Genomic DNA, 21,744 nt, shown 5'->3' with positions numbered 1-21,744 from the left:
AATTTATTCCACGTTCCTTGCAGTTCGTGATTCATCATTTAGTACGGGCTAGCTTTTTGCCTATCATCTAAAATCGTTAGTAAAATTTTAACAATTCAAAAATAAAATTTTAAAATATGGATACCTGATCGTGGGTATTCCTTAGAAATAGTATCTCTTCAGGTGAACGGCATTCCAGTGTGAAGGTAGTATCTTGCCATCCATCGTTTCCAGCTCGTATGCTCTTTTTCCTGCGATACCATGAATCTTGTAGGGTCCTTCCCAGGTTGGACTCAATTTACCCGCATTAGCCGCCTTCGTAGATAAAAAACTTTTTTGAGCACGAAGTCCCCAATCTTGAAGTATCTTAGACGCGCTTTTCGATTGTGTATCGTTCCATGACATGCTTTTGTGTTGCCATTCTTATTAATGCAGCTTCCCTTTTTCTTTTAAGTAGATCAAGGTTTATGCGCATTTCTTCATCATTGGATTCTTCTGACGCTTGTGTAAACCCCGTGCTTGGCTCTCCTATTTCAACTGGAATTAAGGCTTCAGCTCCATAAACCAATGAGAATGGTGTTTCTCCAGTACTTATTTTTGTTGTTGTGCGGTATGCCCATAAAACACCAGGTAGCAATTCTAGCCAATTACCTTTGGATTCCTCCAAACGCTTCTTTAAATTGTTGATAATGACTTTGTTTGTTGACTCAGCTTTTCCATTACCCACCGGATGATAAGGTATGGATGTAATCCTTTTGATCTTCCAACTTTGAAAAAACTCTGTAATTTGTGCGCCTATAAATTGAGAGCCATTATCACACACGATTTTCTTTTGCACGCCGAATCGACATATGATATTTCGCCAAATGAAATCTCTAACTTCTTTTTCTCGCACCTGTTTGAATGCTCCTGCTTCCACCCATTTAGTAAAATAGTCAGTGAGTACAAGCAAGAATTTTACCTGTCCTTTTGCTTGTGGGAGTGGACCCACGATATCCATCCCTCATTTCATAAATGGCCACGGTGCAATAACCGGATGTAACAACTCCGCAGGTCTATGCATGTTATTACCGTATCTTTGGCATTTATCATATTTAGCCATGAAATTTTCCGCTTCTTCTTCCATTTTAGGCCAATAATAACCTATCCTAATCATGGTTCTTACCAATGATCTTCCTCCGGCGTGATTCCCACAATGCCCCTCGTGTATTTTTCTCATTACATATTCCGTCTGTGAACACCCGAGGCACTTTGCTAAGGGACCATCGAATATTTTTTGATAAAGATTGCCTTGCTTTAAACAATATCGAGCAGCCTTTTTTCAAAGCGCGTGAGCTTTTTTCTTGTCTTCAGGGATGGTTCCATACTGCAAAAAAGCAACAATCTCGTTCCTCCAATCCCAGGTTAGGTTACTAAAATTTACCTCATTTTTGTCTGGATCAAGTACTGAATGAAACAAATGAATTACAGAAGCATTTTCATTGCTTGCCACGTCTGCTGCAGATGCAAGATTGGCTAGGGCGTCTGCCTCAACATTTTTATCTCTTGGTATTTGCATAACTTTTCAGATTTGGAATTGCTTGATCAGATCCCGTACCTTCTCTAAGTACTGCTACATCTGTGCTTCCCTGGTCGTATAAGTCTCCAGCATTTGATTAACTACGAGCTGCGAATCACTTTTGATTACAATCTGATTAATGTCGAGTTCTCATGCTAGTTCTAAACCTGCAATCACAGCTTCATACTCTGCCTCATTGTTAGTTATAGAATGACATTTAATGGCTTGTCGAATGGTTTCACCCGTAGGTGGTACCAAAATAATTCCTAAGCCTGCACCATTCACATTAGATGAACCATCAGTAAATAAAGTCCAAATTCCCGGATTAGATCCGTTGAACACCTGTAATTCTTTTTCTGCTTCTAATTGCATTCCTTGGCTAAAATCAGCCACAAAATCTGCTAACACTTGAGATTTTATCACGGTTCTAGGCTGGTATGTGATGTCATATTCACTTAATTCTATAGCCTATTTGGCTAACCTACCTGACAACTCATGCTTGTGTAATATATTGTGTAATGGATAAGTAGTTACTACAGCAATAGAGTGACATTGAAAATAAGGCATTATTTTTGTAGATGCCATTATTAGTGCAAGTGCAAGCTTTTCTAATTGAGGATATCGCGTCTCCGCATCTAATAAAGTTTTGCTGACATAATAAATCGGAGATTGTTTACCTTGATCTTCACAAACTAACACAGCACTTACCGCTACTTCGGAGACAGCAAGGTAGATGAGCAATCTTTCCCCAACTTTTGTTTTTGCGAGCAACGACGGATTTGATAAGTATGTCTTCAAATTTTTGAGTGTATGTTGACATTTCTCAGTCCATTCGAACTGATCTTGCTTTTTAAGAGCTGAAAAGAATTTAAAGTATTTTTCTGGTGATTTGGAAATGAATCTCCCCAAGGTTACAATTCTTCCTGTCAACTTCTGCACTTCTTTTTTACTTGTAAGCATGTCAGGGATCTCTTCAATGGCTTTAATATGTGCGGGATTCACTTCAATACCACGGTTAGAAACAAGAAAAACCAAAAACTTACCTAATGCAACACCGAATGCACATTTCTCAGGATTTAATTTCATATTGAATTTTCGCAAGATCTTAAACGTATCAAGGAAGTGTGATATATGATCCCCTGAATGTTGAGTTTTAACGAGCATATCGTTTATATAGACCTCCATAGTTTTTCCCAAATGTTCTTGAAACATTTTGGTCACTAGTCTTTGATATGTTGCACTAGCATTTTTGAGACCAAAAGGCATCACTTTATAACAGTAAGTCCCCCTGTCTGTTATAAATGAAGTTTTTTATTCATCTATAGGATCCATTTTGATCTGGTTGTATCCTGAATACGCATCTAAAAAGCTTAACAATTCATGTCCTGCAGTAGCATCAATTAGTTGATCTATATGTGGTAATGGAAAAGAATCTTTAGGACAAGCTTTGTTAAGGTCTGTGTAATCTACACAAACTTGCCATTTACCATTATTTTTCGGTACCACAACAGTATTGGCTAACCAATTAGGATACGTTACCTCGCGGATAGACCCAATTTTTAGTACTTTTTGGACCTCATCTTGAATCACCTAATTTTTTAAAGTTCCTTGTTTTCTCTTCTTTTGTTTGACAGGCGGATATGATGGGTCTTTATTTAATTTGTGAGTCATTACCTCTAGTGGTATCCCTATCATACCAGAATGGGACCAAGCAAAACAATCCATGTTAGTTTTCAAAAACTCAATTAACTTACCTTTCATGTCCTGGCTTAGATTGGCCCCTACGTAGACTTTTCTTTCAGGCCATTGTATGGATAACACTACAGCCTCCAGTTCTTTAATTGTTGTTTTGATATTTTTGTTTTCCTCTAGTTCTTGAATGGCATCAGGCCTTGAGTCCACATATGTTCGCCCTTGTTCAATTGAGGTTTGTGTTGTGGTACCCTCAACTGGATTCTGTAACTGTTATTTTTCTTCGTTTATCGTACTTGAATCTGCTGCAGAGTTTATGCTCCTGGATGTCTATTGATCCCCACAGATTTGACATATTCCCCATGGTGATGGAAATTTAATTACTTGGTGTAAGGTCGACGGAACAACATCCATCTCGTGGATATATGGTCTCCCGAGAATCATATTGTAAGTCGTCTCCATATCTACCACCTGAAACTTTGTATCTTTGACAACTCCTTCTGCGAATGTAGTAAGTATTACCTCCCATTTCATCACGATGCTGGAATTGTCAAATCCAGACAAAGTATGCGCCTTTGGTATTAATTTATCTTCAGCTTGCATCTCGCATAGTACTCTTAGCAGAATAATGTTCACGGAACTACCTGGATCAATCAAAACTCGTTTCACATTAGTATCATGTACAAGTATCATCTGCATCTGCATCATCAAACATAATACTTTCTTCCTCTAAGACATGTTGCACCCACTTCCCATGGGTAATTATGACTTTGGAAACTTTATTGGTTGTTGTGTACGTCACACCATTGATGTCTTCACCTCTGCTTATAACATTAACGGACCTTTTGAGAGAAGGTGGTTTAGGGGGCTCCTGCCTATTCTTCATGTATGCTTGCTTACCTTTCTCACTAAATAATTTGGTGAGATACCCTTGTTTTAATAGGTGATCAACTTCGCCTTGTAGCAACCTACAGTCTGTCGTTTTATGACCATGATCATTATGGAATTCGCACCAGTGATCAGGATTGCGCCTGTTTGGATTCGATCTCATTTCTTTTGGCCACCGCACCTTGTCACCCATGCTTCTTAAAACAGCTACGAGCTCGGAAGTGCTCACATTAAAATTATAACTGCCGAATCTTGCCTTCAAGTTTCTATCATCATCCTGTGACTCTCGTGTGTTTCGATCATTCCCAATTCTTGATGATGAGCCCGACTCTCTATTCCTCGATCTATGATCGTACCTTGTATTGTCCTGTTTTGATCGTGAATCTTTTCCTGTTGGGCCTATATATAGTTCGTACCTGTTTTTACCGGACCTTTTTTCGGTTTTCGCCCGTCTCGAACTTACCTTTTTCTCTTTTTGAGACCGTGAGATAATATCCTCTTCTATCCTTAGCTTTATGCTATACCTGTTGTAAACGTCATTCCACGTTGTTGCTGAGAATTCACGAAGACTTTCCTTGAGTTGCCTCGTGGTTTCTGAGCTTTTTTCATTCAAATTACTAGTGAAGGCTATAGCCGCCCAATTGTCAGGTACACGCGGTAACATCATTCTTTCACGCCGGAACCTATCCACGAACTCTCTAAGCAACTCTAAGCCCCTTTGCTTGATTTTGAAAATATCTTTCATTCTTTTTTCGACTTTTTGAGCTCCCGAATGTGCTTTGATAAATGAATCTGCAAGCTCAGCAAAAGAATTTATGAAATTTTTGGGTAAAAGAGAATACCATGTTAATGCTCCCTTAGTGAGTGTTTCACCGAATTTTTTGACTAATACTGATTCAATTTCTTGTTTGGTCAAGTCGTTGCCTTTTACGCCTGTTGTGAATGCAGTCACGTGGTCTCATGGATCAGTTGTTCCATCGTATTTTGGAATATCGAGCATTTTGAATTTCTTTGGAATTGGGAAGGGAGCAGCACTTGGCTTTCAAGGTTGTTGTGAATATTTATCCGTATCTATCCCTTTGATTACGGGCGGTACTCCAGGTATTTGCTTTATGCGGTCACTTTGCTCCTTGAGCTGTTTTTGCAATGTTAGTACTAAATTTTATAAATCAGAATTGACTAAGTTACATGGTTCTCCTTCTCGTGACTCGCTGGGGATTCCACCACTGCCTGAATTAGCAAGCCCAGAACGAGGGTTCTCCAAAGTGTTGTTATTTGGAGTGGGTGTTGGTGGTGCAACAGGTAACTGGTTGACAAAGGCCTCAAGAGCTTTATTGACCTGTTGAGAGATTAGCTTTTGCAAAGCTTCATTGATAGCTTCATCATTTTCAAATTGAGCGTTTCCATTTGCATGAGATCCATCAGGAGTACCTTCTCGAGGTGTGATCATCCTGTGGATTCCCCTAGAGTTGATGGTTTCCTTGGTTTCCTTGGGTGTTATCATTAATGTTTGACATGGTTGATGCAACAAAAAAGGTTAGGCTAAGAAAGAATAGATTATCAGAGTCCCGGCAACGGAACCAATTTGTTTAACCAAAAAGTTGAACTTCGGTCAAAACTTTAATTTAGAAGAACTCGGGTACTGATAATCAGAAATGAATAAGGGAAATTGATTTTGCTAACAATAAGATAGATAGAAGAAAACAAAGTAAACCAGTATATTAAGATGATTTCTCGTGTCCTTACAAATGACTGGTTTTCTCCTTTTTATAGCTATTTCCAAGATATATGTTTTGCCTTTGTCATAATCAGGTCATTATAGACAATTAAAGGCATTAAATGTTACGTTACATAATCATTGTAATTTAATACAAATTCTCTAACATTTTTAGTATTTAATGCTTATTAAATATTGTATATGTACTCTCTTGTATTGTCAGATTCATTCTCCTTAATTTGCGGATCTAAATAGGTATGAGCGTCGAGTCTTTTGAGTAACTGCTCGCGCCTCTACTTGTGTCCCTGCTCGTATCTGTTACAACTCGTGCCTCTTTGCTAATCATCATTCTTTGACCAGCCTTCGTGTCATGACATATCATCTTTCAATCAATTCAATATATATAAACTCAATTTTTCCCTATACAAAGAGGCCTCACACAACTAATGTCAGTTGTGTGAGACACACCATAAAACTTTACTGATTAATGATCATGCCATGATGTATTAAGAGAGAGAGAGCATAGAAGCCATTATAATATGATGTTGCTAATCATGGGATGGCGAAACAGAATTTTAACATTTCCATGAGATTTTGAAGATCAAATAGGGAAAACAAGTTCTAAGGAAGAAGTATATATATATATATATATATATATGTGTGTATCAGTATTGTGCTTTTAATTTCAGTAATAATTTATGCTCAAGTTTATTCCTATACATGTACAGAGCACATTTATTTTTTAGGAAGAAAAAAGAGAAAGGCAAAATATTGTTCCATCAAAAAGGTACTTGTACTATCTCAATGACTTGTTGTGGTTGGAAGGAACAACCTTGATAACAAGACCAGGAAAAACATCATCAGGATCATGAATATGTGGATTCCTTTCAACAATATAAGGATCACCACACTTGTCACTGATTGTATGTAATGTTTCTCCTTCTCCAACTACATATATTTCATCGCATGGTCGATTATGAGACAGGTGCAGCTGCTTTCCTCTGACGACAGAATTTTCCCAATTCCCAGCGTTGTTTTCCTTAACAGAACTCATTAATACAAGTGCCATAAGGCTAATAGCACACAACCATGAAGCTACATCAGATGCAATGAGTATTGTAGTTTTTATTTTGGATCTGTTTTTAACTGATACAGAAGCCATTGTGAGGAGAAGGAGAGAAGATGATTAGATGTGTATAAAAGATGGTGAAGAGATTAGTATTTATATGGATAATAATAGTTCGAGAGTTTTGTGTGGGCTTTAGGTTCGAAGACTTCTGATATTTTGGTTGTTTATTAGGGAAGTTGAGTTGAACTACAATTTGGCGTGTACTTATTTTATGTTCACCAAAATTATGCGAGACCGTTATGATTTATGAGAACTTGATTAGGTAACCAAAATATTCAGTTTGACATATGAAAAAGTTTATAGAAATACTGTTTGGAGCCAAAGTTAATTATTTGGCATGAAAGTATACTACAAATTAATTTCTCCTGGGCTGGATGTAGCCTTCCAATAAGTTATATGTGAGTACTATTTGGCTGCTAATTCGTAAACCATGACGTCGACATTCAATTTAAATAGTTAGAAACTACAAGTTTACGTTATTATAAAGACATCATGATTCTAACTGATTCCTTTCTGATAACCATTGACTAAATGTAAAATCGAATTTAAATGAGTAATATTAGTACTTAATATAAAAATGAGTTCCTTAAATTAGGAACAATATTATATTAACTTATTTTTCTTCTCGTAACTAACCTACCATCAGCAACATGGACAGGTTTTAAATTTCTATTACCACCAAATACGTAAACGTAATACTAATTAATACCACCAAAACCTCGCTTGAATTAACAATAATTTACTAAAAGAAAATACCAAATGATAACTAAAGCACTTCCGGAATAGAATTAGGAGGAAAAATCTCAATGTCAACGAGAACAAAAATGCTGTGTTTGAGCTAGTGGGGAAGGTGAATGACGTGAAGGAAAGGCTAATTACCTTCCCCAATAGACCAACCCAATAAATATATGACACATATTTTTATATAACAATCATATTACCAAATTATAGTTAATTAATACATATTCTCAGATTGGTCATAATATAACTATAGAAATTAATATTGTTTGATATAAGTACGTAAGTTTTTATGATATACCAATTCATGGAAAAGTTGTAGCCATCAGAAACCAAACCTAAAACCTAAAACCCCAAGTCAAATAGGAATAGGATTGTGCCTATATTCATAGACTGGACCAAATGCTCACTTTCTTCTACAATGGCGTTCTGGCTACTTGCACTTCGCGTGCTAAAATAAGTTTCAAACCATCAGCTTCTTGACCTTGTCAATCCTTTTTGTGCGCTCTTTTTTGACATGATTAGAATTAGAATCATTTGCTGCAAATATTCCCCTTTCTTTTCATTGGCTATAATTTATACTTATTAGGATGTATTTATCAATACTATGGAATTTAACAAATATATTACTCATTCCAAAATTTGCGCACTATGTATCTTTATTTAACAAATATGTACTACCATATCATTCTTGAACAATTTCTTTCCTTGTGTGTGAAGGAGGTTTTTTTTTTTTTTTTTTTTTTTGGCACCAGGTCTAGCAGACCAATCATATTCTGTCTTTTTCTTAATCACAAGCATGTATAAATCTGGACACCTATTTACATCCTCTTCCAACATTAAATCCCCAACCATATGTGAAAAAGACTTATTATGGTCACCACACTGTCCTGAATTTTTATCCCAAATGAAGCCCAAGATAAGAGTGTAGGTTCCATATTGCACCCCAAAATAACTGCTGTGAATAAATAGTTGTTGGCATATTAATTTGGAGTCCCAACATTGGGTCGAAACCCAGTAATATAAAACCCTCTGATATAGTAGTTGCCTTACTTCAGCCCCACATAAATTAAAGTATATATATCCTCAACATATAGACGTGACCATTTTCCACCTTAAACACATGTATTCAATATATATATATATAGCTCTATACAGCACTAGGCTGGATACTAAATACTAACTTATTAGTATCTATCTTCCCAGTCTGGTCCGCCACTTGACCACTAAATCCTCAATAACCATCACCATTCTACCACGAGTCGACCAATGATCTCCAGTAAAACAAGACAACAATCAATGATCACATATGAAACTCCAGGCTAAACTTAATTTGCTTTAGAATTTAAAAGTGTCATCCCATGGAAAAATCTATCAAATTATGATTATTACTTGTAAACCCACGTAAATTGTCCTCCGCGAAGAGGAGGATGAATTAGAGAGAACTCCAGAACCACAATATTATTAGTCCTAGCAGATTTTGCTGGTATTGAAATAACCCCCCCCCCCCCCCCCAATGAGCCTTTCGCAGTGTGAATTGTAATAAGAGGCCTGTCCTTTGTTTTCTCGTGCCCCATACGCAAGAGAAACAGCCACTTAGATCTAGTCTTTATTCGTCCAATACCAACGAAATTGAATAGCAATTGCAAGCAACCTAATTTTGACTCTGTTGTCCCACATTACTACAATCTCGCTCCCTTTTACTTCCAACTTCCCGCTCTCATTAGCAACAAGCACAGTCAAATCAACACATGATTGGATAAACTAAAGAGAGCTGAATTCCAAGCATACACACACATTAATTATTTGGTCCAATGAACATGATAACAGACATATATAACAACACTTGTATGATCTGTCAAGATATGTAGACACCGAAAAGTTCCAAGTGTAGACATAATAGTAACAACACAGAACAGACTAGTAGCAACTGCATAATCTAGGTCAAAATGCAGAACTCTAGAATACCTAGCTTTCTCTACACATGAAGAGGAAATAGAAAAACATATATAAGATGATCTGCTAATCCATATTGCATCCCAACCAACTTACTCTTATTGAATTTTCCATAGAACCAGAATATAGTCTATTGGCTCCAATGACCAGTGATACTACAGGATTGGTGTGTCCTCTCAATGCTGCAGAAGATCCAAAATAGTTGGTGTTCCCATTATATTTCCATGCCGATATCCCATCCTGCAGTAGTTCCCGGTTATTTTATCAGTGGAAAAGGAACGAACATAAAGCCTTAATTTCGGGAGGGAACGAAGGAAAGTGAAAGGCAAAGAGACAAGAGCACGAATAGCCAATTTTAGGACCCCTATTTAGAGCATAGCTGAAGTTCAAAAACATTCAAAAGTTATAACTACTTCAAAATCATCCTCATACATACGAGACTGAAATAAAAAATAAAAAAACCATCTATGATGTTACAAATCTTGTCGGAGATTTGACATATTGCTTGTGCGTGTATTTTGTCTGGCAGTACCAAGCCTCAAACATTTATCTGAAATTTGGCTTGCCAGTCCCAAACTTCTAAACATTTATCTAAGGTTTGGCTTGCCAGTCCCAAACTTAAATCTCATGAGATTTTATGGAGCGGCTCCTTTCCCCGATGCATAGTGGTAGGTGATTCAGGTTGAGGCGTTTAAGAGGTATAGAGACTGGAGCAGTTCATATGTAAGTTTTATGTTTACCCAAGGTTTCTTATGGTTTACTGCTGAAATCATGAATCATTATTTAGTGAATCGGCTGATTTCATTTATAGACATGCAGACGGAAAGTCAACATTGAACAAATGACATTCCTAAGGCAGTATTGTTGACAGAAATGCTGCAAACAAGTACAAGATGGTCAAAACTAGAAACAAAATACATTAGTCTCAACAGGGTAGGAAGAATACCTTTATTTCTGGACTAGGAAAGGTGTGAGGTGTGTCAACAGCGGCAGCTCAAACCCAAGTAGTATATGTTAAGAACCTTCCAAACAAGAAAGCACATACATTATTAGTCTCAGCAGAGTTGGAAAAATACCTTTCTTCTGGACTAGGGAGCGTGTCAATAGCGGCAGCTCAAAACGAAAATGAGGGTGATGGATATAGAGAAGGGAGTTGAAAGTATGAAAAAATAAATGAAGAATAAAACTTGAACAGGAAACAAAGTTTTAATTTGGTCCCTTTTTTTCAGCCAGAACAGATTCTAGGAAGGGAAGAAAAAGAAGTAGAGGTCTGTAGAAAATCTCTAAGGCAGTGGAGAAATCAGAGTGGCCGCCAAAATTTTGAGAGGGAGTGATGTTTTGTCAGTCTGCCCAATACAGGAGACTCGTTAAAAGGAGATTATGTAAGGGGATTTAAATGCATTGACACTCCTTACACAATATAGATTGAACTTTGCACCCGATCAAAATACCTGTCCATCCATACTGGTCATAAATGATACAGCATGTTAGTACCTTTTATGCCAACCTTTTAAAAATAAAAATAGAAAGATGGAAAAGTAAATTGGTATAGAAGAGGTTCAAAAAGATAATAGCGTAGATTTTAAAGTGTACAATAATATTTAGACTAAGTAACGGGAGCTTGAACTACATACATATTTGGGGTTTTCTCTTCAAGGCTTCAACCATTCGGGAGAAAATAGAGCAATGCAGGTATACTGCTTTCTTCCTTAGTTTTTCGCTGTTACAGCAATGCACTAGAAGAAAATGGCAAAGTTGGAGACGGGAAGAGCTCTTTCTTCCAATTTGAGAGATCTTTAGATTCGTAAGAACATATTAGACTACCTTTAATTTCTGTTTTGCTCCTAGTCAAGCGCTAGCAAACTTACAACTAGGAGTGTCAAACGGGCGGGTCGGGTCGGATATGGTTCGGGATGAAGACGGGTAATGATGAAAAAACGGATAAATTATCCGACCCGACCCATATTTAATACGGATAAAAAACGGGTTAACCGGCGGACCATATTATCCATGACTTCTTGCATATGATCACTTTTGGAAGAATTCTTAGTCTCCCTAACTTGAGGAACTCCCAATTTGAGGTTTTACAAATGTAAAAGTTAGACCCATTGATTATCCATTTTCTAAATGAATAATATAGTTTTTATCCATATTTGACCCATTTTTAAAAAGTTCATTATCCAACCCATTTTTTAGTGGATAATATGGGTGGTTAACTGTTTTCTTTTAACCATTTTGCCGCCCCTATTTACAACTAATAGCAAAGCAGCCAGCTTCCAAACTTACCTCAAAAAAGAATTAAAAACGAAGTCACCAAACTATAACCAAACATGCCTATTTAGAAGACTGTTAAAATAAGTCCTTACAGAAGTAACACGAAAGATAAGAAATAATTCTATACCATTCTCTAGGAATACTAACTTCTATAATACTACTCGGTGGAATTGCACTCATAGAAACATAGTTCACAATGAACAAGCTTTCAGTCTTCTGGTCGTGCATATCTTATTCAAGGTTACACAAGGACTTTTTGAGCTACATCCATAACTCGTGAACGACCTGATTCATCAAGAGGAGAAGACCAGAAATGTCCTCCAGAGAATTACATGAATATCATATGATTTTGAGTACAAACCAGACTAAGAAAAAATATGCCTGGATCCCATCAAGAGCTCAATAGTTAAAAGCAACAAAAACGGCAAGGCTCCTAAGCCGGGCTGCTAGGACGTGACCTGGAGTCCTACCTCTGAAAAATCAAAACTGATACTACTTTATCTTATTATATATTCCCTTGCTTGGTACATTTTCTCAACAGGAGAAGAATAACAAGATAACTGCTGGCCAATAACAAGGATATTATCACTATAGATGCAGCAATCCTCTCAAGCTGTACTGCTGGATTCAGTTAACCACTTCCAAACTCTAAGTTGACCTGATTCATCACCGGTAAAAAATAAACCACCAGGACCGATCTCAATTCGACGAACGACCTCCTTCGAGAATATTTTCCCCCTCTCGGAAAAGCTAACCAGAAGAAGAAATGTTGTAAATGATCCATTCAATAACAGGAACCAACAATGAATTCCAACAACATAAAGGCTGAGTGTGAAGCTTACGATGGCAAATCATAGACGTGAATCGTTTTGTCATTGCAAGAGCAGAGCAATACAGGCTTTGCTTCTGAATCATGCATGCCACAGAGAGCTAGCACACCCTATAGATAGACAACATTGTTAGATGGCAGAGCAAACATGTACAAAATGGGAAAATCTCATTGTTTATCAAAAAAGTTATGCATTAACTATATCATCGGAGTTTGATAGATGAAGCAAGCAAGCTTCATTTTTCTGATCTATATGCAATTACTCAAATCACTAATGCAATAGTGGATTCCCGTCCAGAATTGTATAACATGATTTAGAATACGCGGTCAAACTCCAAAATGTGTAATGTTTTGGCAAATCTCGGGCACTGACTTTGTATTTTTGTCCAGACTGAAATAGATAACTAGACATAATTAAAAAAATAAAAGTTCTAAAATCAAACATTCGCAAATGTTGGCTATGTGCCGCTGCACCCGTGTTGGATCATCCAAAAATGCACTACTTTTGGAGGATTTGACACACACCCGGCGGCATTACCAGAGAGTCCGAGCAACATAGTTTATTTTTTTCAAATGATAAATTAAGATAGCAAATAAAGGGCCCTACGGGGTGCACTGGTTTTCCATATCTTCCTCCAAGGCTATTGACACTTGTCTCAAACATGACCGTTCAGAAATTTACCATCCCCTCCAGCCATCCAATTCAGAGAATCACTTTGGTCTTCAATCAACCTCGCCTCCTCATTCTTCCAGTAGTTGAATTTTCCGAATCCAATCCCCATACTGAGATATTCTACCAGAGGCACAGAAAAAAGCACCTTCTTTAATGTTCCAATAGAAAATTAACTCTTCAACTCCCAGTCATTCCAGTTCCTCCTAAATTGGACATTCCAGTTACACCCACTAAGACATTCCGCTAGAGAGCTTTATTTATTAATCGAAAGCATGTATAAATCTGGAAACCTGTCTTACAAAGTAGTATTATATATCTGCTAGACTGCCAACAAATTTATCCTTCTTCCTATTAGATCTTACTTATCTAGGAACTATTCCTGGAGATTTCTAATGCATTTCCAAATTGCAACTCTATAAGATAAGGTACCAGATCTAGCCCACCAGTCATTTTATGTCTTTTTTTTTAAACACCTTTCACAGTTCTTCTCTTCCAACATCAAATCCCCAGCCATATTCGAACAAGAGACTCTTATTATGCAGTCATAAGTTCCCCGCCTTTCGGCCACCATATTTTAAGATTGCTTTACATCACACTAAGATGCAGCTCCTTCCTATCCTGATTATCTCCCAATAGAAAATCATTTCTTAATGTGTTAACATTCTCAGTTTTATCTGGAATATGCACCATGAACATTCGATAGGTTAGCGGATATACTATTATCTAAGTCAATCTTTCCCAAAATAGACATATTGCTTCTTCCAAAGGCGCCAGCTTTTTTTCATTTCTTTTGTAGACTCCATTGTCCTGAAATTTTGCTCCCAAATGCAACCCAAGATAGAGGGTGGGAACATTTCTATGTTGCCCAAAATAAACTGCCGTGAATAAATAGTTTTTCTTGGCAGATTCATATGGAGGCCAGACACTGGCTCGAAAACCAGTAATATAAAACCCTCAGATATAGTAGTTCCCTTTCTTCAGCACCACATAAATTAATGTATCACCGGTACTCAGCATCTCTGAAAAGTTGTCATGGTGAAACAGACTAGCCAGGAACTTCATCTCCAACGAGTTGTTTGATGACCTGTTCAACTTCCTTCTCCAATCTCTATAAATGGTCTTTGTAACCATTCCTTCTATTCAACCGATGCGGTAGCTAAGTTATAATCGCTCCAGTTTGGTCAAGAGGTTCTCGTGATTCATAATTCCAATGTGTGATGAACAGGATCTTCCTCTGAATTCCCACTTATTTCCATTTTGTTAATTGAGTTGCATTCGTTATGAGTTCTTGATATTCTTTAAATTGTTTAGCCTTTTTACCAACTTGTAAACCCAGAAGATTTGAGCTTTGGTCTCCAGGACAGGTTTTAGAAATATATCCCGGTTTATAGAGCAATGCCAATTTTTTTGCCACATCTTCGCACGCGCTCCCCATCATGCTATCCATCTGTACAATTCTCTCTAATTCTGGATTTATTTTCTTTCAATTATTCAGACATCTTAGTGTTTTTTTTACAAGGATCAAGCATCTTAATGTTTTATTCCTTTATGTCTAACTTCCACCATTTGACCACTAAATCCTCAAAACCATAACTATCTAACGCATCTCAACCAGTCGATCTCGAATATGGTTTTGTTTTGTCTCACTCCCACACTCCAGTAAAATAGGACAACGACCAATGACAACAGATGAAACTGCAGAATGTACTCTTTGCTTTAGAAATTTAATACGTTTGATTAAAAAGAATCTATCAACTCTAGAAGCAAAGGTATCAATATTATTTCCAAACCATGTATATGGTCTTCCGCAAGGAGGAGGAGGATCAATTAGAGAGAACTCCAAAACCACTTCTGAAGAATCTTTATTAAGTATTAACTTCTGTAATTCTGAGAGCACCTGTCCACACTAATATTAGTCCTTGCAGATTTTGACGGGTATTGAAATCAGAACCACCCTATGACTCATGGCCAGCTCCATAAGCCTTCCACACGGGGAAATCCGACGAAGGCTTTTCCTTTTGTTTCCTCAGCAGGGCCTTAAAATGTTTATTCATCCAATGCCAACGAAAGTGAACGGCAAGCAACCATCTTTTTCCTATCATTCCCAGATTCTCTTGTCCCACATCACTAAATCTTGCTCTCTTTTACTTCCATTTCCCACCCAATATACTCAATTGTTTAGCTAATCTCCTATCTCTGATGCTAACATAATATCCTATCTTGTTTTCATTAGAGCTGAATAATAAATTAAAATCGAAATTCTATTTCAAAAATCTAAATGTTCACTTCTTTTACAGCACTTAGTTAATTTTTTAGCTTGTATGTTATACTATCTTTATTTAGCAACTTAACATAATAATTGTATGAAACATACTTATTCAGTAAAAGGCCCAAGTTGTCAGAATTCAATTCATAATTAAAAAAATATTCACTCAAATTTTTGCTTGGCCAAAATGCCCTTACAATCTGGATATTCAAATAACATTTTCTTTTGCTACAATTTTCTCAAACATTTTTCGAATATCTCAATTATAAAGGAGTGCTTTCTAGAATTTTATTGCAGTTCCAAATATATAATTTTGTATTTGTATTTTAAACAAAACAGAGCAATCATCATCCGAAACAAACAAAATTAATAAGTTCTAATAACCCTATCATTCATTTGGGACGATGGGTGTATTAATTTTCCTTTTAGTTTGTATTACATATATTACTCTTTTACTAATTAAGTTAGAATATTCAATAACATCAATGTAGTCTAACTTTTTGATCTAGCAAGTGTATTAAAAGTTTGAAACACAACTGTAAATTTAGTTATACTTTATAATTATTTAACGAAAATTCCATCAACAATAAACTTAAACCACTTTATGACTCTCTTCCCTATCAACAACAACACATCATCATCCCAGTGTATTCCCACAAATGGGGTCTGGGAAGGGTAGGATGTACGCAGCCTTCCCCCTACTCTGGTAGGGCAAAGAGTCTGTTTTCGGAAGACCCTCGGCTAAAGAGAAGATGTAAGAAGCACTGATAGCAAGAAATAACAATACATGATATTTAGAAAACTAAATCCAAAATAACAAAGGGGAAGATGAAAGAAGTACTTATCACAAGTAATAACAGTGCAAGATATATAATGATATCAAACTAAAGGAATACTGATGGCAAGTACTAACGATACAAGATATGTGAAAATAGCAAACTAAGGGTAAAATGGATACCATACTAACACTAATATTGTTTAACTAAGGAAGACAAAGGGAAACGCTCAGCTACATACCAACCTTCTACCCTAGTTCTCAACCTCCACACCCTCCTATCAAGGATCATGTCCTCAGTAAGCTCAAGCTGCGACACATCCTGCCTGATCACCCCTCCTCGAGACTTCTTCGGCCTACCTCTACCCTTCCTTTTACCCCCCAAGGTCAAACTCTCACACCTCCTGACTGGGGCATCTGTGTTTCTCCTCTTAACATGCCCGAACCATCTCAGCCTCGCCTCGCGCATCTTTACCTCCACAGGGGTCACTCCCACCTTGTCCCTAATAACTTCATTCCTAATTCTATCTAACCTCGTGTGCCCACACATCCATCTCAACATCTTTATCTCTGCTACTTTCATCTGCTGGACATGGGAGTTCTTAACCGGCCAGCAATCTGCCCCATACAACATAGTCGGTCTAACCACTACCTCGTAGAACTTCCTTTTAAATCTCAACGGCACATTCTTATCGCACAAGACAGCGGAAGCGGCATCCACTTCATCTACCCTGCTCCAATATGATGTGTGACATCCTCACCTATCTCCCCATCACTCTGAATCACAAACCCAAGGTACTTAAAACTCTCTCTCCTGGGAATGACTGCGCATCAAGCCTCATCCCCGTCCGGTTCTTGGGCAACGCCGCTGAACTTGCACTACAAGTATTTGGTCTTGGTCCTACTCAGCTTGAAGGGTATGTCTCCCGACCTCCAGCCTCTCGTTGACACCACCACACGTCTCATCAATCAGAACTATGTCATCTGCAAATAACATGTACCAAGGCACCTCCCCTTGAATGTGTCGCGTTAATGTGTCCATTAACGAGGAAAACAGAAATGGGCAAAGTGCAGATCCCTGATGCAACCCCATCTCAATCGGGAAGTATTCAGAGTCCCCTCCTGATGTCCTTACATGTGTCTTAGCTCATCATACATGTCCTGGATCACTCGAATATACGCTACTGTACTCCCTTAGCCTCCAAACATCTCCATAGAACCTCTCTCGGGACTTTGTCATAAGCTTTCTCTAAGTCAATGAACATCATATGCAAGTCCTTCTTCATCGCCCTATGCTGCTCCACTAATCTCCTCACAAGGTGAATGGCTTCAGTAGTCGACCGACCCGGCATGAAACCAAACTCGTTCTCCTCGAAAATGGACACACACCTCCTCATCCTCCCTTCTATCACTCTTTTCCCTATCAAGTGTATAAAAAGTTTGAAACACAACTATAAATTTAGTTAAAGAACTTTATAATTATTTAATGAATATTCCATCAACAATAAACCAGCAACCACTTTATGACTCCCTTCAGTCTTCCCTATCAAACTAATAGATAATTCTAAGCTTGTCACTTTTCCTTTTCTATGTTCTCTCTTTTTTCTAACACATGGTTTCAGTTTTGACGTAGTTAATATACTGATATGTGAGCATATACCAAAATGTCATTAAGTAATATCGACAGATGAAGTAATCTCTTATACCTTTTCCTCTTGGTGAGTATACGTAACCTCCAAGTTCCCACTCTCGTTAGCAGCCCAGACCTATAAAAAAACAAGTACAATCAAATCGACACATGATTGGATAAGCTTAAGAGAGCTGAATTTCAAGCAAAAGAACAAACATAAACCTTTATTGTTTGGTCCAATGAACATGATAAAAGAAACTGATCCCAGCATAGAACAGACATAACAACACTTGTATGACCTGTCAAGATCTGTAGACACTGCATAGTTTCAAGGTTCCATACCTGAAGTCATGATAGCAACAGTAAGAACAAAAAGGTAGCAACTGCAACATCTAGGTCAAACTGTAGAACTCAAAATCCCTAGCTTTCTCTAGGCATCAAGACGAAATAGAAAACATAAGATGATGTGAGAATTCACATCACAGTCCAACCGACTTACTCTTATTGAATTGTCCATGGAACCAGAATATAGTCTGTTGGCTCCAACGACTAGTGATACCACATGATGGGTGTGTTCTTTCAATTGTGCAGCTGGTTCAAAACAGTTGGTGCTCCCATTATATTTCCATGCTAATATCCCATCCTGCAGTACTTCCCAGTTAATTTACAAGATTTCAGATAGAGAGACCAGGTTGTACAGGCATGCACTTCCATTCCATACCTCTTCCTTTTTTTTTTTTAATTATAACTAACTGTATACACCTACCTCTGTACCAGCTAGGAGCATATCATTGCCAACAACAAGAGCATAGACTTGTCCAACTGGCCCATCAAGACTGAGGTCAGTTCCTGTTTGAGTATTCCATGCCTGTGAAGTTATCACGCACATCCACGTAAGGAATGAAATTCACTATATTCAGAGTGTTGTACATATTTGAAAATAGGTCAGCATATGTCTATGCGACAAGATGCAGAGAGAGAGAGAGAGAGAGAGATGAACTGCCAGTAAAGAGAGCAGGATGGGAAAATAATTCTGTTCACAGCTCACCTTGACGAGATTAGTTAAACCCACAAAAATCCATGGTCCTTCACTAAGCATACAACCTACTTCACCATCAAAGTTGACAACTCCTGCACACTACAACAGAAGGAAGCCACAACATAAGAATTCATTCATGATCCTCCAAAGCTAGAAACTAGTCTCACGAAGAGAATAAATCATCATATCCTGTGGGAAGGTTTCAGAGGCAAGAGATTTATTGACTATCTTCAAATGGAAATCTGGAAGGATGTCTATCACATAGACATGATATATTACAAGTTCCAAGATGTCTTTCCTTTAAATTCAGCTTCAAAAATAATTTTTCCCTCTCTGGGTAGCTTAGAGTTTCACACTTTCCATTGACAGCTTGTTTTCTTACAACTTGTCAAACTGAATCAATATTTTCTTTCCATTTTACTTCTTCCTTCAGCAAGGAAGTGACTTCAATTTTTATTTTTGTAACATGCTAAACTGGAGAAAGAATTCTCCTTATCTTTGAGACGGTGTGTGCTATTAACATCTGATGCAACCAAAAGATAACATTACTGTTCTGCACTATTCTCTTTCCTCGTTTAATTTCACCATGAATTCAGCAATAAAAAGCAAAGCTTTGACTCCCATGCTTTTTAACAGGAATTAATAGAGAAAAGTGCTTAGTTCAGCTAGCAGGGAAAGAAGCAGAGACGTGCAAGTAACATTCTTTCCTAGTTTTCCCTGTGAATTTTATACAATATCAAGATTTCAAGCGACGAAGACATTTTTCCTATGCCAATTTTCGTGTTTCATAACTTCAAAACTGAAAAGGAAAAGAATGAGGAGAACCTGTCCAGATTGGCAATCCCACACTCTTACTGTCTTGTCCGTACTCCCTGAATAAAGCTTATCCGAGCCTGATGGCAAAGCAATTCCTGTAACAACCTGTTTGCAAAACCCATTTAATTTACCATAACCAGGGGGCAATCTAGTGAATAAGCTACAGGTTCATCCGAGCTAGACCACATATATGTGTTAACAATATGAAAACTCCCTAAAGAAAGTACAAATAATAGATTTTGAACCCAGTAAGGTAAACTCTGATGGTAAGCAACCTCCATCAGAGGGGTTGCTCTGATGGTAAGCAACCTCCACTTCCAACCAAGAGGTTGTGAGTTCGAGTCTCCCCAAGAGCAAGGTGGGAAGTTCTTGGAGGGAAGGATGCCCGGGGTCTATTTGGAAACAGCCTCTCTACCTCAGGGTAGGGGTAAGGTCTGCGTACACACTACCCTCCCCAGACCCCACTAAGTGGGATTATACTGGGTTGTTGTTGTTGTTGTTGTAAGGTAAACTTAATGGAATATGGTAGAATTAGAATAGGAACTAATTAAAGTTCAAATCCTGCATCCGCTGTGACCATAACAGCATTCCAATTCAAATAAAACACATCATATGACATAATGAGTTTTCCTATACTTGTTAAACCATAAAACAATCAAGACTATACAAATTGATATCCAACAGAAGTACAACTGATCACCTTTTGGTGGCCTTCGAGTTGGGTCAACAAAGTAAAGCAATCGCCAGTAGTCCAAGAATGCAAAAACCTACAAGTATTACCATATGTACAGTTCCCTTTTACCCAATAATTACAAACTTTCTCCATCTTCCTCACAACTGCACCCCCGCCAGCAGCAGTTCTCCCCCATGTATTGTTGAAATTCGGATTCCTACGCATTCCTCCTCCGCCTGCACTGCCTCGATTATCATAATCGGAAGAGAAAGCATGAGGCCGCTTCGATGAAGATGACGGCATCCCATTATGCGGCTGCTGTTGCTGCTGATGTGGCGGTGCCGGTAATTCTCTATGCAAAAAAGGACATGGAAATCTGTTGCACCTTCCTGCCCTCCAATGGAAACAAACTTTTTGCTGTTTGTTACTGTTGTTGTCCCCTCCTTGTGAATGAGGACCCAACCGTTGGAAAATGCGCTTGCTTCCATCCATATCCATTACTCCCTATACTACTATAATATACTCAGTGTGTGATCTTCAATTCAATCTTCAGTGGATCTTTGGTAGATAAACCCAAGTGAGTGAATAGGGTTTAATCATTGACAAGAAGCTCAATGAATTGACGATTGGATATTATGGATATATGAAGAGGAGTTTGTTTCAAATCGATTATTAGGGCTTTTTATAGGACTGGAGAATTGGAAACCCTAATTTTCTGAGTTGCAGAGAGAGTAAATTTGGAGCCAAGTAGGGAAGAAGGGATCCCCAATTTGTTTGTTACACGACAGCGTAAACTTTACGACCTGGTGACTGATGGGATTGTTTCTTTTCTTTTTAATTTCTCTTTTCTTAACTAAATTCCAGAAAAAAGATTATGAAAAATAGTTACTACCTAATAGTGCCTCCGTTTCAATTTAGATGAGCTAGTTTGATTCAGTACGAAATTTAAGGGAAAAAAAGAAAATTTTTAAAACTTATGGTCTTAATAGCTTAAGGGGTAAAAGTTTTGTGGGGTCATATGTGTGGTTATAAAAGTTTCTCATTAAGGGTAAAATAAGTAAAATGAAGAGTTTAAAGTTGAACTATTTCCAATTATAAAAATGCATCATTCT

The 21,744-nt window shown here is 37.6% G+C and overlaps 3 protein-coding genes across 3 annotated transcripts; all 3 read right to left on the bottom strand.

The window, feature by feature from the left end:
* Positions 1-346: 346 nt before the first annotated feature.
* LOC138888019 (uncharacterized) lies at positions 347-986 on the bottom strand. The gene is made up of 2 exons (XM_070169814.1): positions 941-986; positions 347-888 (listed from the first exon to the last, which is right to left on the bottom strand). The coding sequence occupies exons 1-2, from the start codon at positions 984-986 to the stop codon at positions 347-349; spliced, it is 588 nt and encodes a 195-aa protein (XP_070025915.1).
* A 4,884-nt stretch (positions 987-5,870) lies between these two features.
* Positions 5,871-7,106, bottom strand: LOC104249104 (uncharacterized). Its single transcript, XM_009805483.2, has one exon. It carries the CDS (start codon positions 6,994-6,996, stop codon positions 6,631-6,633), a length of 366 nt encoding a protein of 121 aa, XP_009803785.1. The 5' UTR covers positions 6,997-7,106; the 3' UTR covers positions 5,871-6,630.
* Positions 7,107-12,118: 5,012 nt separating this feature from the next.
* On the bottom strand, positions 12,119-21,432 carry LOC104249121 (zinc finger CCCH domain-containing protein 48). Its single transcript, XM_009805500.2, has 9 exons — positions 20,660-21,432; positions 19,969-20,064; positions 19,153-19,242; positions 18,871-18,972; positions 18,604-18,747; positions 18,327-18,446; positions 18,181-18,240; positions 12,774-12,871; positions 12,119-12,681 (listed from the first exon to the last, which is right to left on the bottom strand). Exons 1-9 carry the CDS (start codon positions 21,128-21,130, stop codon positions 12,540-12,542), a joined length of 1,323 nt encoding a protein of 440 aa, XP_009803802.1. The 5' UTR covers positions 21,131-21,432; the 3' UTR covers positions 12,119-12,539.
* Between the last annotated feature and the right edge of the window lie 312 nt (positions 21,433-21,744).

This window comes from Nicotiana sylvestris, chromosome 3 (assembly GCF_000393655.2).
Source record: "Nicotiana sylvestris chromosome 3, ASM39365v2, whole genome shotgun sequence".
Lineage (NCBI taxonomy): Eukaryota > Viridiplantae > Streptophyta > Magnoliopsida > Solanales > Solanaceae > Nicotiana > Nicotiana sylvestris.
This window is presented reverse-complemented; position numbering and strand designations above follow the sequence as displayed.

Bases quoted from the DNA above. Each gene is read 5' to 3' on its own strand.
- LOC138888019 (XM_070169814.1), bottom strand. From the start codon at position 986: ATGAGGGATGGATATCGTGGGTCCACTCCCACAAGCAAAAGGACAG. The intron at 889-940 runs GTAAAATTCTTG...GGGTGGAAGCAG, and splicing joins TCCCACAAGCAAAAGGACAG to GAGCATTCAAACAGGTGCGA.
- LOC104249104 (XM_009805483.2), bottom strand. From the start codon at position 6,996: ATGGCTTCTGTATCAGTTAAAAACAGATCCAAAATAAAAACTACAATA.
- LOC104249121 (XM_009805500.2), bottom strand. From the start codon at position 21,130: ATGGATATGGATGGAAGCAAGCGCATTTTCCAACGGTTGGGTCCTCAT. The intron at 19,243-19,968 runs GTTCTCCTCATT...CTTCTGTTGTAG, and splicing joins GGGATTGCCAATCTGGACAG to TGTGCAGGAGTTGTCAACTT. The intron at 18,973-19,152 runs GTGAGCTGTGAA...ATAACTTCACAG, and splicing joins GTTTAACTAATCTCGTCAAG to GCATGGAATACTCAAACAGG.